The 14,245-nt window shown below is 37.2% G+C and overlaps 2 protein-coding genes across 3 annotated transcripts in view; one reads left to right on the top strand and one right to left on the bottom strand.

Annotated features, from left to right (window-relative positions):
* Positions 1 to 658: 658 nt before the first annotated feature.
* Positions 659 to 7,302, bottom strand: slc25a16 (solute carrier family 25 member 16). Its single transcript, XM_081350555.1, has 10 exons — positions 7,118 to 7,302; positions 5,892 to 6,013; positions 4,959 to 5,051; positions 4,702 to 4,835; positions 4,122 to 4,185; positions 3,916 to 4,037; positions 3,772 to 3,838; positions 3,518 to 3,680; positions 3,268 to 3,336; positions 659 to 2,417 (listed from the first exon to the last, which is right to left on the bottom strand). Exons 2-10 carry the CDS (start codon positions 5,965 to 5,967, stop codon positions 2,261 to 2,263), a joined length of 945 nt encoding a protein of 314 aa, XP_081206681.1. The 5' UTR covers positions 5,968 to 6,013; positions 7,118 to 7,302; the 3' UTR covers positions 659 to 2,260.
* A 588-nt stretch (positions 7,303 to 7,890) lies between these two features.
* tet1 (tet methylcytosine dioxygenase 1) overlaps positions 7,891 to 14,245 on the top strand; it is a 43,977-nt gene continuing 37,622 nt past the window's right edge. The window contains exons 1-2 of one of the 2 annotated variants that reach the window (XM_081350278.1): positions 7,891 to 8,343; positions 11,964 to 13,523. In XM_081350278.1, coding sequence (XP_081206404.1) covers positions 12,135 to 13,523 — 1,389 coding nt within the window. In that variant the 5' untranslated portion in view covers positions 7,891 to 8,343; positions 11,964 to 12,134. The remainder of the gene's footprint in view (positions 8,344 to 11,963; positions 13,524 to 14,245) is intronic. The other variant, XM_081350279.1, reaches the window with a different exon arrangement.

The raw sequence follows: 14,245 nt of genomic DNA, 5'->3' as shown, positions 1-14,245 counted from the left end.
AAAATATTAGGCTATATAAATTTAAAATAACTGCATTCTACTTATATAAATTGTAAAATGTATTATTCCTGTCAGCATCATTACTCCAGTCATCGTCACATGATCCTTCAGAAATCATTCTAATATGCTGATTTGCTACTCAATAATCAATTTTGAAAACAGTTATGCTGCCTTATATTTCTGTGTAAACTTATATTATAATCTAGCTTTTTTCAGGATTCTTTAATAAAGTATTTTTTTTTTTTTAAATCTTACTGACCCCAAACCTTTAAACGGTAGCGTAAAGCGAACAATTGTAAAGTGCTTTAATGGCTCTCGAATAATTATTTATTTATTTTTTTTCAAGATAGCCAACAGAAGGGTGAAAAATGACAGTGGGCTAGTGGGCTCTACTTTTCTTTTCTTTTCTTTTTTTTTACTTGGACGGTGACATTGATAGGGCATATCTGCTATAAGCAGTGTTTTGTTTATAACATATTTTCCAGTCAAATAAGACAAGCTATCAAACAACAGTACCTTACAAATAAAAGAGGAAATGCAAATCGAATGCTAAGTGGGAGGTAGGCCTGTTCCATAGTAAATGCATTTCCAGGCATAAATTAGGGAACGATAGGGAAATCTCACTCGATGTCAAGTTTGTAAAAGGATGAAACTCCAGCACAAGACTAAAAGCTTTTATTTTCATGTAAAAGAAAATAGTTTTAAATTAAAATTTATTTCTTTAAATGTTCATTTGTTCAATGCATAACATTTCAATCTGGCATTGTATCCATTCATTATACAAATATAATACATTGTAATGACGCAAATAAATAAAGGTGATTTATCCAAAGCAGCAAGATGAACTTTCTACTCAGTTCTCAAGAATCAGAAAAGAACAGACCTTATATTTCTAGTGATTCAGCTTAAAACACTTGGTGAAGATTAACCTGAATGTGTACAGTTGAATCATGACCTTACTCATACACGTATTCGATCTGTCATAAAACGATAGTCTCGGTTGAATGTACTCATACGCACATATATTCATAAGAGTTCCTCTTTATCTTTGGAAACATGCAGCAAAACGACCAATGCATTGCACATGAACCCAAAAGCACAATTTCAAAGAGGCTTTAGGACTCGAATTACTGAAAGACTGCCACCACACGGCAACAAACACTACAACAGGAAGGAAAATGATGCAAGTTTGAGGGTGCTCATTTCCCTTTACAAAAATTAAAAAAGTCAACACAAAACAAGGCATTTTATACGTGTGTGTGTGTGTGTATATATATATATATATACATACATACATTTTTTTTTCCAATTTTTTTAAATAATTAATTTTATAACATTTTACTGCATAATAGTAGTAAATAGAGATTCATAACCGAGGCAAGAAAGAATTATTTGATAAAACTCCTGTGCATATAGAAAGGCAAAGTCATTATTTTATTTAAGGGACCCATTTTTCCCCCATCACAAATCAGAACAATAATTTAACAGATTCATATACATTTCAGCTGTGATATGCTTATCACCACACACATTCTCACTATCTTGATTGCTATCTTGTGAATTTAACTGCACTGTAAGGCATCGATCAGATATAGTTTGAGCCACAGTAACGACGGCATGCGAACATGACTGAATACTGCATAAACATCACATACACCGTCTCCCATTTGCTATATTACTGAATTGTAGAGGTAAGTCATATTGATCACTAAAAGAGACAAATAACAGCCAATAAGACTTGAGGTGACTGAAATGAACAGCTACATATAAATCAAATTTAGCGAAGAAAAATCAACTTCCATATTTAGGTTTCTGACATAAAAAAAAATTATGTCATCATCAGTCATAGTTAAAAGCACTGTGATATACCTATTGAAACTGTCCACATAGGTAAAATCTACTGAGATTTTGTGTTTTGCTTAATGTATATGAGTGATAAGCTAAGTCATATTGTTCAATATGAGATGGGATGGCTTCATACAGGCAAGTTTCAGACGCAAGTCTATGGCATTTCCAGTGTCGGTTGTTAGGGGGCATGTTCCTGATCCACACATAATGGAAAAGCAAGCTTTTGTCTCTGTATCCATAGTGACTGTTTCTGGGGCGTGCAAAGCCACAGGTTTGCCATTTGTGTGGGTGTTTCGTAAGAACTGGAGTTCACATGACTGCTGACTGGAATGGCAATGGCAATGGCAGGTGCTGTGATGTTGCCAGGGGTCGTTTCAACTTGTTCCTTTTGGGCTTCAAGTCACTGCTTTTTCTAGTTTAGGTGAAAAACTTGCTTCATGAACTCATAAGTGGTGAAGGCAACGGCTTGTGACGGTATACAGCGGATGTAGTTGAGGGACAGGCCACGATACAGTCCTCTCTTAACGCCATATTGGGTGTACACATACTTCAGAGTTTGTGTGAGGCTGCTGCTCAAAAGAATTAAGCAAAAACATATTAGTGATGACAGATATAAGCTGGTGAGTGCCAGTGAGTTCAAGCTGTGGAGATCTAATTGCTACACAATAAAACATGATATATTAGCAACACACACACAAACAAATAATATATGATGTATGTGTATCTGTAAGTGTATGTGTGTATATATATATATATGCGTGTGTGTGTGTGTGTGTGTATGGACACTGAAGAATAGAGTAATGGCTGCTAAAAATGTAGCTTTGTGATCACAGGAATAAATTATATTTTTAAATAAATTTAAATAGAAAACAGTTAATTTAAATTATTATTATTATTAATAATATATATATATATATTATATATATATAGTATAGGGCTGTCAAACGATTAATCGCATCCAAAATAAAAGTTTGTGTTTACATAATTTATGTTTGTGTATGGAGTATAATTATTTTCTATATATAAATACACACATGCATATATATTTAAGAAAATGTGTTATTTATATATAAAATATTTATATATAATATAAATTAATACACAGTATATACATGCAAATATTTCTTAAATATATACATGCATGTGTGTGTATATATAGAAAATAATTATACACCGTACACACATATATTATGTAAAAACAAACTTTTATTTTGGATGCGATTAATTGCGATTAATCATTTGACAGCCCTAATATATATATACATATATATATCTGTAGAAGTACATAATTTTAATCGCAGGTATCAAATTATATAAAATAAAAAAATTGCCAGCCAAATTTGACAATTGATGCGTCTCTATTAATAGATGTATACCTCACTGCAAGTCATTAAGGCAACAAAAACTTAAAATACTCACCGACATTTATCAAAATCAGGCAGTGATGTACCCAACTGCATTCTCCTCCGGGCAACATCTAGTGGATATCTGCGCATATTAATAATATTAAGACAGAATGTTCTACACAAAATGTAGAATGTATGTACAGTAACACAAATGTATATATGTTGCACAATTTTGTTTCAGTCTTTAACTTAAAACTACAGAACAGCTGTAAAAACAAAAAAACAATAACTAACAATCCAGGGATTTATGAGAATAAACATACGATATAGTTTGAGCAATTGCTCCGGCGACTCCACCACACAGCAGATTGACGTGAGTCTTCAGCACGAGAACATCAGGGTTGTCAAGAGTCGGCTTGCCTAAGAGCTCTGGAAAGTGAGTCAGTCCCAGTGTCTTCAATGTACCGAAAGTAAAAAACGAAAAGCCTGGAATATAGAGAAAACCGTGACATGAGGAAGTGGGCTCAGTTTTGGCTATTGTACTGTACATTCCACGTAAATTAATCAAGACAATAACCTGCATATGGAGCCATGCCAATGATTGTGGGGGTCAGACCCCAGTAGAATCCAGAGATTCCTCCTTCCTTTAAAGATAAAACACTGTCACACAAAAGGGAAGCACAGATGGCTTCTCAATGAAACCCCTTTCCACCCTTCATACCTTAAGGTAAATAGTCTGAAAGGCGTTTCGTATGCCAGTGTAGCGATGCTCTCCTGTCACTTGAAATGCTAAGCGTGCTCGGATAACATCGAGTGGATAGGTGCAAATAACTGCGGTCATCCCTGCAGAAGGAATGCAAAGGAGATAAAGACAGAACACTCATCATGGAGTAACTTAAGAAAGAGTCATGGAAAAGAATCACAAACCTGCCATAGATCCCGCCATAAGCCGATGAATGTGCCCAGATATTCCAAGTTGTGTGTTAAGGAACTGAAAGTAAATCCGAAACAGCTTTTTACAAGCATTACATAACCTAAACAGAGCGTGCATTCAGCTTTAGTACAAATCAGTTCTGTTAACATCGATGTAAGCTCATATGAAACTGCAGTTTTCCAAGCTACAAGCTACTTACAATATGAACATATAACATCCCACACAAACTACCTCAACTTGAATCTTGAAAACTATGAATCCTTTTCTTGAAACGATTCATTTAAATGAATCATCTGTATGAACCGAATCTCTTAACTGAAGCAGACTAGTGCTTCACTTGAGAGGACAGTTAAGGAGATTGTGTTTGATTATTTACTATTTTTGCACTACTTGTGTTATACGATGTGACAAAACTCGCAAAATTAGTACTGGAAAAGCTACAATATTTTGAACATCTGAACAACGGTCACACTACTAAAAATATTGTTACGTTAGTAAATGTCGCTATGTTCAGTTTGTTATTCCCCAAGACTGATCGGCATTACTAAATGATGACTATGAGACAAAAGAAACCTTTTTGTAGTGATCAAAAGCCATAAACTGAATGGCTCCATATGGGAAAATCCTGATCATCATAGCTCCATTTCCTTTGTATAGTCCAAGAAAACCCTCTTTTTTTGGCACAGCCTTAAGTGTGGCAAACACTCCTGCAAAAAACACACAACATAACATCACACGTTCGACCATTTGGTTAATTGTATTCTAATGCATTTGTATTCTAAGTTTCTTTAATAATATTTATCCATCAAAAACATTTTGGTTTAACTTACCAAGGTGTTTGTAATGTGGATTTTGAGCTTGTAGTAAAATTTTCACTCTGTCGAGAGGCGCTATGGTGGACTTGGCACAGCATCCTGCAATACCTTTGTGAACACAAAAATATCTGTTAATTCAAGTTTAATCCATAAATAAATAACTTTAAAATAAAACAATCGGTCACAATTGAGGGTACGTTTACACGCCAATTATGTACTAGAACGTACTACATACAGACGACAATGTTATACCATTCACTTGGATATGAGAAAACGATTGCTGTATTAATGGTGTCTTTATGTATGCATGTACTTACACTGAAAAAATTCTTAGGCACAATGTACTTATTGTGTTGATGTTGCATTGCAAAACACTTTTGCTGCTATTGAGAAGGGATACGCGTAAGGTTAGGGACAAGTTTGGTGGTCTGGTTAGGTTTAAGGAAAGGGAAGGGTCAACAGTGTAATTATAGATGAAATTACAGAAATTAATTACAGCTGAAAGTACAAGCAGGTATTTTTGAAATATAAGTCAATAATCAAATAACCAATTTAAAAGTTAATACATAGTTAAAGACACTAAGTGCTTGGGACCAAACAATCATAAAACACTTCCTAAAAAGGATTAAATATTTCATTTGTATACCTGCATGTCATGTGACTATTAACCGACATCAGAGAACTATACATATGCTAATGGTTTGATAAATTATTGAAATATTAACTTAAAATCTAAGTGGGTACCTGAAGAAAATTTGTTATGTTAAAGGGGTTTAAAAGACTTGAGAAAGTAATGCAAACAAAATAAGGGCGGAGAAACACACATGTATGCCCTATACAAGTAATTTAACTCCAATACTATAATGCATACTCCCGTAGCTCAAGATATGCAAGAGCAGCTGATTGTAGATTCTTTAGTACATCAATATTTTGTGATTGAAAGGTCACCTCCAGCTGTGAAAGAGCGCAACCAGTAGTGGTAGTCTTTCTGCACAGGAGCTGGGATCACAGCCTCGGTCGTCATGATGGCTGCTATCAGGACTGCAGTATATTCATGTCTTCAGCACACTCTGGAATGAGGTAAGCAAACATGTGCATTGATATTATTATGTCTCAGCTGATCTGTGCCACAGGCTGGACTATGCGCACAGGAAAGTCATATAAGTCATAAACAGTTGGACAGGGTTGTAAATGTATTACTTTATGAGTACCTGGTTTGGAGAAATGTTAACAGATTCAGTTCTCTAAATCTAAACTAGAAAAACAAACCAAATCATGTACAGGTGGCATCAGTTTAAGTGAACGCGTTACAGGTTGGGCTAAGAAACAAACCATATAATGAATTTTATTTTGCCTTAATAAGAACAGTTTGAGCATTTTCATATGAAAATGTATCGATATTGACTATTGTATAAATACTTATATAAAGATAAATCCTTCAATAGTAAATACAAACAATTTATTCTGGCTCCTAACTCTTTCACAGACAAGTTCCAGACTAAAATGCACATTTGAGCTGTTTCAACTGAAAGCAACTTGCACTGAACTATCTAAAAAAATATATATATGTCACTGCTATTGTTGTCTCATGTCCTAATTGAACTAAAGCCTAATGCTGGCTTAATATAAGCCCTATCTGTGAAACCAGGCAATGGTACTCGATACGTACGTCAAAAAAAAAAATAAAAAAAATAAATAAAAATAAAATACCATGGTAAATGCATGGTACTTTTTGCTCCTTTCTTTTAGTGCCTCATTGTCTGGCCTGCTTGTTTTCATAACTTTGGCTAAATTTGATAATATTGCGTAACGCGCAGCAACTCGAAATATATTAAAATACACAATAACGATGTTTGCACATTGTTACCTTGGTTACTGTTGCTTATGCCAGCCATAATATTACACAGGTTTCATTCCCCATGCAATTTACAGCGAACTTTTGTACTATTCACAAATAGAAACGTCTTCAGCAGCTCTGACCTGAATACTTGTACACAGAAAAAATAAATCCGGCCTAAAAGCAAGGTCATCGGTTGCACAACTGTATATGGACCTGTGTGAAACTGAAGCTGACAGCTCTTCCCGTTACAAACACTTTACGTCTACGACAACAAAACTATTCGCTCTACATTAGGCCTATGCGTCTATTCTACGAATATAGACTGTGTACTTACATAAAACATAAACCAAGGCACAGTGATACATTTTCTTTTTCACGTGTTTGTCTGCAGTTTCGTCCATTTCATGTCCTTCACTGCTTCATTTCCTGTCGCAGAATTAATACGTAAGTGCGTGTCAACGCACAACACCCTGACAGCACCGCATCTATTCTATTTATTGTGTTTACATTGCAAATGGTACTACATTACATTTATTTAGCAGATTTATTATGATACAATATTGTCTCTATATGATTTTTTTGCCAATACTGCGTATTGTCAGTTTTTCATTGTTAAATAAAAATGAATTAACTTTTCTGAGAATGTATTGTCTGTAAATGAACTTTGCGTAATAGAATAATTTAATTAACTTACTTATAAAATAAACTACTTAATAAAATAAACTATTTCTAAAAAAAAATAAACTAACTACGACTACTATGATTATAATTATAGATGTAGCCAACATAAATATTATTGGAGTTGTCTGCACCGGACAATGTTGTGCCTTTATAATAATATTATAAAAAATATTAATAATCATGACGATGATCATTTATTGACTTGTTTTCAGTAAATTGTGTAATAATAACGTAATTAAAAGTAATAATAATAACAACAACAACAAGAACAATAATAATACATTTATGATAATTTAGGGCCTCACTGTAAGTACCATAGACTGTAAAGGTAAATACAGATAAAGGTTGCTCATTCACAGACAAATGTTTGATTGATTAGTCAAGAAGTGACGATGTCAAAGTGAAACTGACGTCATCTCGAAACGTGGAACACGCATTTAGCACTGTTAGCTAGCTTACAGCGCAGAGAGTTAGCGGTTGATTTTTTTAATTGATTTTTTAATTATAGATACATATATACTGTATGTCTATGTATAGATCTGATTGCTGCACAGATTGTCTACTCTGAGAACAGAAATCCAGTCCGGGTTTTCCCGCCACCTCACGCCGACGTCCATTAAATATCCTGAAGTTGACTGGAGAGTGCAGGTCGAGTCTGGCAGGGCTGCCGTGAATGGATTGGCATAAGAAGGATTTGCCTTCTATCAGGTGCTTTAGTTTCTGTGGCAGTATGTCAGTGTCACAGTTCATAGTTATATCGTGAAGACGTTATTCACTCGTGCCTAGGGAAGATCCATCGAAGAGAAATGCTGAAGGATCGGTCGTGTCGTACAGGCGGGGAATATTATTAGCCCTTCAGACAGTGCATCTGTCTCTCCGGTATGTAAAGTATTTCAACTCCCTTCAAAGTGTAAATAACAATGCAGCAGCTCACGGATTAAAGCCCTCTTGTTTTATTATTTGATTCATATCACATTTAAAGTTTGTTGGGCAGTTTATAGAAAACGAAACAAACTGTTGTTAGAGATAAGCGTGTGAGAACGTTAAAAGCGATTAGTCAGCCACAACGGCTGTCTCAAAACCTAGTTAGTCCCCTACTTAGACAGCATTTTTGGGAATCGTAGGCGCGTGACTCGTCTGTGACTGACGCACAGAAATGCTGTGTAGGTATAGGGAGTTCACTAGGTTTTAAACACAGCCAGTGTGTAAACTTGTGTCTTTAGATCCACTTTGTGGATATAAACACCTCACACTTGCCTAATTTATGCTTGCATTTAACTCATGGCAGGTAGTGAAACTTGATTCCCTTGAGGGAGATTCCGAGTTGACACATGAAAACAAACAGTTGAAAACAATGAACATGTAAATGAGATTATCCCTTACAAAAAGTACCGTGGTAATAATTACCATATTATGATTACTATGATATTTAAGGTAACGTTACTATAATGGAACATGTCAAAAGAAACATGCCAGTGTCCAAAAGCTGTTGGTACTGTTTAATAACCATGTCATACTATGGGATGTTTCGCCAAGCATCAGAATTTGTCTTGTGAGCTAAATACATTTGCATATCTCCTTTAGTATACCAAAATTTTATTTCATAGTATCCTCTATTTTGCATTTTTTTCCCCATACTGAAATATATTCATATATAGCCTACTTTATTTACACCCTGAGTGTAGTGTTTGGACTCTAGTGAGGATGTTCCCTAATATAGGACAGAGTAATATAGCATATACTTTGCACCTGCACACACAGTCATCAAAATATGTCATACTTCAGGCATCATGATATCTGTAGATGATGTTACACTTGATTAGCTTGAAGTTAAAGCTCCAGTATGCGACTTTGGTATTTGACCACAAGAGGGCGCAGTTTCAACAATAACAAAGGCGAAGCTTGATGACGCTATGAAGGAGGTGACGATCAAGGGTGCAGCGATTTGTATTATTTTGAAGCACCCCCGGACGCCGCCATTGGCTAACGGAACCCCACCTGCAGTTAGCATCCCATTGACTCCCATTCATTTTGGCGTCACTTTGACAGCGAATAACTTCACATCTGAGGCGTTTAAAGACTCCATTTGTCCATTATTTATTTCTAAAGAAACACGAAAATGTATAAAAGGCTTCATTACCTTGTAGCTTACGTTATGGCCCTGTAGAAGCAGTTTTTGTAAAAGTAGGCTAACGATTGCGTCACAGCCACGCGACTCTCTGTCGCACAGTAGGAAATTACCGTATGGACAGGAGGAGAAGCTCGCGGGCAATCGGGAGGACGTCGAGGCAAAATGACAAAGTAATTAATCAGAACACCTACAAAAAGTTTCTCCTGCTCCAAGATCATGGACGGCTCCTACTCACGCTCTCCGTCTCTGCGAGTTTCGGAAGGTAATGATTCAGATTGATCTTGGCACAGCCACTAGAAGAAAGACGGTTTGCTCACGTCACATCTACGTCGTCGAGCTCAGTTTGAGTCTGCGCAGTACGCTGGACCCCCAGGAAGTAAAAGTTTCTAATGGGCTTCACTTTGTCTCCGTTGAATCCAATGGGGTCGCTGTGTCCATTTCTTTTACTGTCTATGGTGACGATGGGAGATGTCGTTTTTTTTTAATGCGTTTTCACCATCTAGCGATGTATCTAAATGGAATTAATGAATCATGATCACGGATGAGGTAATTTATTCGTTTTTGTATTACCTGTATGTCTGATCGTATTATTTTATTTCATCATAATTAATGAACTGCAAGGAACGTGAAATGTTATGCTATATTATCCCGTTACAACATACAGCTATTTGTCAAATGATTTGTTTGGTTAATGTTGTCCAGTTTTACGTTTTTATGGTTAATGCCGTGTTGTGTAACGTGTTCAAACCAATATCTAAAAGTAAATTTGAACGAACATTTGCAAGTAATGACTAAATATATTTTTTTAACATCATATCCGATTGTATTTAATTGTACTGCCATAAGCTCGGTCACCACACGTGATAAAAAGCCTTACCAAAGTACAAAGAGCAATATAACTTTGTTTATAAGTGCTTTTATTGACAGTTGCATGTCTTACCTGTCTATCAATACACTCGCGAGACCAGAGTCTCTGTCAAGTCCAAGATTGACGCGCAGCTCTCTCCATCTCGAAAACGCCTGGCCGTTTGTCACACAGTCTGAGTGTATCCGAATATGGACGCTTTCGTTTTGTTGGCACTTCCATACTCGCCAAAGAGTTCGTGATCCATAACAGCTATAACCATACAGTCTATGGCTATAACGCTTTAACCACCACTTCCGCATTTGACCATGCGATATTCCGGTGTGGTGGGTCATATTTTTTATTTTATTCTTTTTTTATTCTTTGTCAGACGTCTTTATTGTTTATTGTGATAAGAAAAAAAAACCCAATAAAGTTGTTGTAAAAAAAAAAAAAAAAAATCCGGTGTGGTGGAATATCCTATCACATGGTCCACACCGGAAAAAAGGGATATTGCGTCACTGAGGCGTGACATTTCTTTTCCGGGACGGCCAGTTATTTAAAATCGGAATTTCTCTGAAATAAAAAATCTTTGGAGACTTTTGAGATATTGTGAGTACACAACTGGAGGAAATATATCACACTGTGCAAGTTATTTTTGGAAATTTTATTACAAAATTCCTACATATTGGAGCTTTAATGACCCAATTTTAATGGCTTGACCAGCACATTGTTCTGTACTGTGTTTATGTATTTATTTGAAACATATTGATGGAAACATCCTTTTTTAAATAGGCAAAGGTCTTTCTTTATTTTACATCACAGTCATAATTCATGATTTTTTACTTGCTAGTCTGTGCAGGTGCTATCAGGGGAAGGGCATTCTCATTCTAGAGAGCATTTGATTGGACAGAAATCTGCATAGTGCAGAATGTGTCATCAGGTGCATCTCAATCAGCTCTCTAGGTGGTGAATCAGTTTGGGCACTGGTAAGGATCCTGGCTCACTACATATTGAGACTGATGACTATTTCCAGCGACATGCAAAAATGTCTCCACATTTCAGCCGTAAAATGTTATAAATGTTTGCTAGATTATGTTTACTGCTGTCAAACGTTTATGCCGAAATATAGTTAAATAATGATTTGGCTTTTTAAAAACGTATGCCGTGCGTCAGGATATGTATTGAGTTGGCTCGTGCAATTTCACACTTCAAAAATGTGATGCAATGTCTGTTAAGGGAACAACTTAGTTAAAGATAAATGTTATCTGATCAACTAGGGAGCTGATTGCAACACGGCCATCAATATTTTTTTTTCAGTTTTCCAGAAGAGAAAGATTGTACATTTTAAAAGTGTATGGAGGAGCACACCAGCATATAGATTGCTTCAAAGCCCATAAATAATATGCACTAAAAGCCACAATCTCCAATTTGGATTTCAAGATTGCAAGATTTTCATGCATTAATTTATGTAATCAGAGGCTACATGCTACATAATTCAATAATGAATTGTCCTTTCCACAGGTAGCCATACATCCATATGCCAACGGTGGAAAAATGTCAGTGTGATCTTACTTGAAACTGGGAACATTACCTGAAAGATCTGAAAAGTACTGTTGTCCAGAGTCATCTTCATACTCTTTTCCATGCCGGCTATCCTGAACTCCTCCTCCCTCACCCTCACTAACTTCAGCTATGCCTCATATTCCCAAAGCACTCAAGAAGTCATCTTGTGCATCCAAAAAGCGAAATGTTAGGAGGGTGAAAGCTTCCACGACTAGGAGGCAAACGGTCAACTCGCTCAAAGCCAGTGGTGAGATCAAGAAGGCCATAGACAAAAAACAAGCACTAAAGGGGGCCCAGAGGACTGTTGACGGCAAGCCCAGCAAGAGGACAGTCAAGAATGTTCATAGCATTAAAGGACCCAGGCACACTCGTGGTTCTTTGAAACAAAATGGCTTGTTGTCAAAACTTAATGGAAAAGGAAAGACACCAAGGAAAAGTGTCTCGAGCGTCCTACAGGAAGTTGAGTCCTACAGGAGGGTGGTTACAAGAAGAAAGGGAGCTCAGGAGATCAGGGAACAGGATACCGATGCTAAAAGGTCAGAAGTTCATGATCCTACTGGTGATGGACAACAAAAGGGTGCTGTTATTCCCACTGGAGAGGGACAGAGCATTAATATAAGCTCAGAGGAAACAGAGGAGCACATAGAGACTGTTGTTCATGACACTGACAAGGCAGAGGAGGAGAAGGTAAAAGCAAACACAGAAAATGTACAAAACGAAAGCTTCCTTGCTTCTAACGAGCATTCAAACACAGCGTTTGTTGAGCAGCATGACCCTCTGAGGCACGACCCCGTCAATAACGTGGACTTTGCCTACAACAATAATACCTCAGGCCCAACGACTCCCTCCCCTTCACTGTCAGATAAGCATGTTTTAGGTCAGGTTGAGGAGGTTCAGCACATTGTTCCACACATGGACTTTCCTGACGGTTCTTTTGAAACCACTCCAGAAAACTCTACAGAAGCAGGTAAGACTGTGGCCTCCCAAGTGTGTCAATCCTCCAATGGACCTCCAGCACTTGAAAACACTGCAAATGCTCTCCAGAAGGAAAAAAGTGAGTTTCAAAGCACTGCAGATGTAGACACCAAAGATGAAATTGACGATGTTGAAATGTCGATGAAGAAAGAGGGAGCGCTTTCTCTCCTCTCGCTGAGCACAACCATTTACAACAGCACTCTTTGTGAAATGGGCCATAGGCCTCAGGCGACGGCATCGCTCTCCAGTAGCACAGAAAGCACCCAGTCCTCGTTTGACAGCGAGTCAGAGTCAGTTCTTGAGCACAGGGCGTCAGGAAACCTTCCTCTCCAAGTTGAGGATATTCAGCTGCGTTTACTTCGAGTTAAAGAGAGGAGGGAGAGGAAGAAGAGAAGTCGCTGCTGCGTTTGCGTGCCTTGTCTGCGCAAGATGAACTGCGGGGAATGCAAGAGTTGCCTGAACAGAAAAACGGGGCATCAGATCTGTAAGCTCAGGAAGTGTATTGAGCTGAGGAAAAAGCCCCTCATGATCTGTACGAGAGAGGTAAGGCACCTGACTCTTCAACTTTTTGATGTGTCTCTCTTGCCCAGGGGTGTCCAAACTCGGTCCTGGAGGGCCACCGTCCAGCAGAGTTTAGCTCTAACTTGCCTCAGCCTGCCTGGAAGTTATTGTATGCCTAGTAAGACCGTGGCTGAATCCAAAATCGCCCCCTATCCCTAAACTCTCAATCACTATTCCCTACGTTAGTCCACTAATACAGTTCACTTGAAGGAGTGAATGAAAATGAGTGAGCGAATTGTACATCGGCTGTACACTCGTTATTGTGGTGCAATTTGGGATAGAAAGAGTGCACTCAATAACGTCCACCATGGTTTCGGACACCTCTACAAATGGCTGACCCCTCGAATAATGCCCTTTTTGATGGTATAAGGAGCGATTTCGGATTCAGCCCTTGATTAACTGGTTTAGGTGTATTTAATTAAGTTGGATCTAAAGGAGTGGCCCTCCTGGAGCAGGACTGGAGACCCCTGCCATAACATTTTTTTAATTCAAGTCAATGCAAAGGATGCTCTGTACAACATTTACTTGTTTAGAGTTACTTTCAAATGTCAATCAATTAAAATGGTCATATTGTTTAAAAAAACAGCGTTTCCTCTATTAGTACAAGTAAAAAAACAAACAAACATTTATTTAGAATTAATTTTGAACATTTTGTGATGTCACACAGATGAATACATCAGTTTACACATCAGTAATGTCTATGG

This window comes from Scardinius erythrophthalmus (genome assembly GCF_964197995.2).
Source record: "Scardinius erythrophthalmus genome assembly, chromosome: 21".
In the NCBI taxonomy this organism is placed as follows: domain Eukaryota; kingdom Metazoa; phylum Chordata; class Actinopteri; order Cypriniformes; family Leuciscidae; genus Scardinius; species Scardinius erythrophthalmus.
Note: the sequence above shows the minus strand (reverse complement) of the source record. Positions and strands in the feature narration are given on the sequence as shown.

Bases quoted from the DNA above. Each gene is read 5' to 3' on its own strand.
- slc25a16 (XM_081350555.1), bottom strand. From the start codon at position 5,967: ATGACGACCGAGGCTGTGATCCCAGCTCCTGTGCAGAAAGACTACCAC. The intron at 5,052-5,891 runs GTGACCTTTCAA...GTGTTCACAAAG, and splicing joins GCGCTCTTTCACAGCTGGAG to GTATTGCAGGATGCTGTGCC. The intron at 4,836-4,958 runs GTAAGTTAAACC...TGTTTTTTGCAG, and splicing joins TCCACATTACAAACACCTTG to GAGTGTTTGCCACACTTAAG.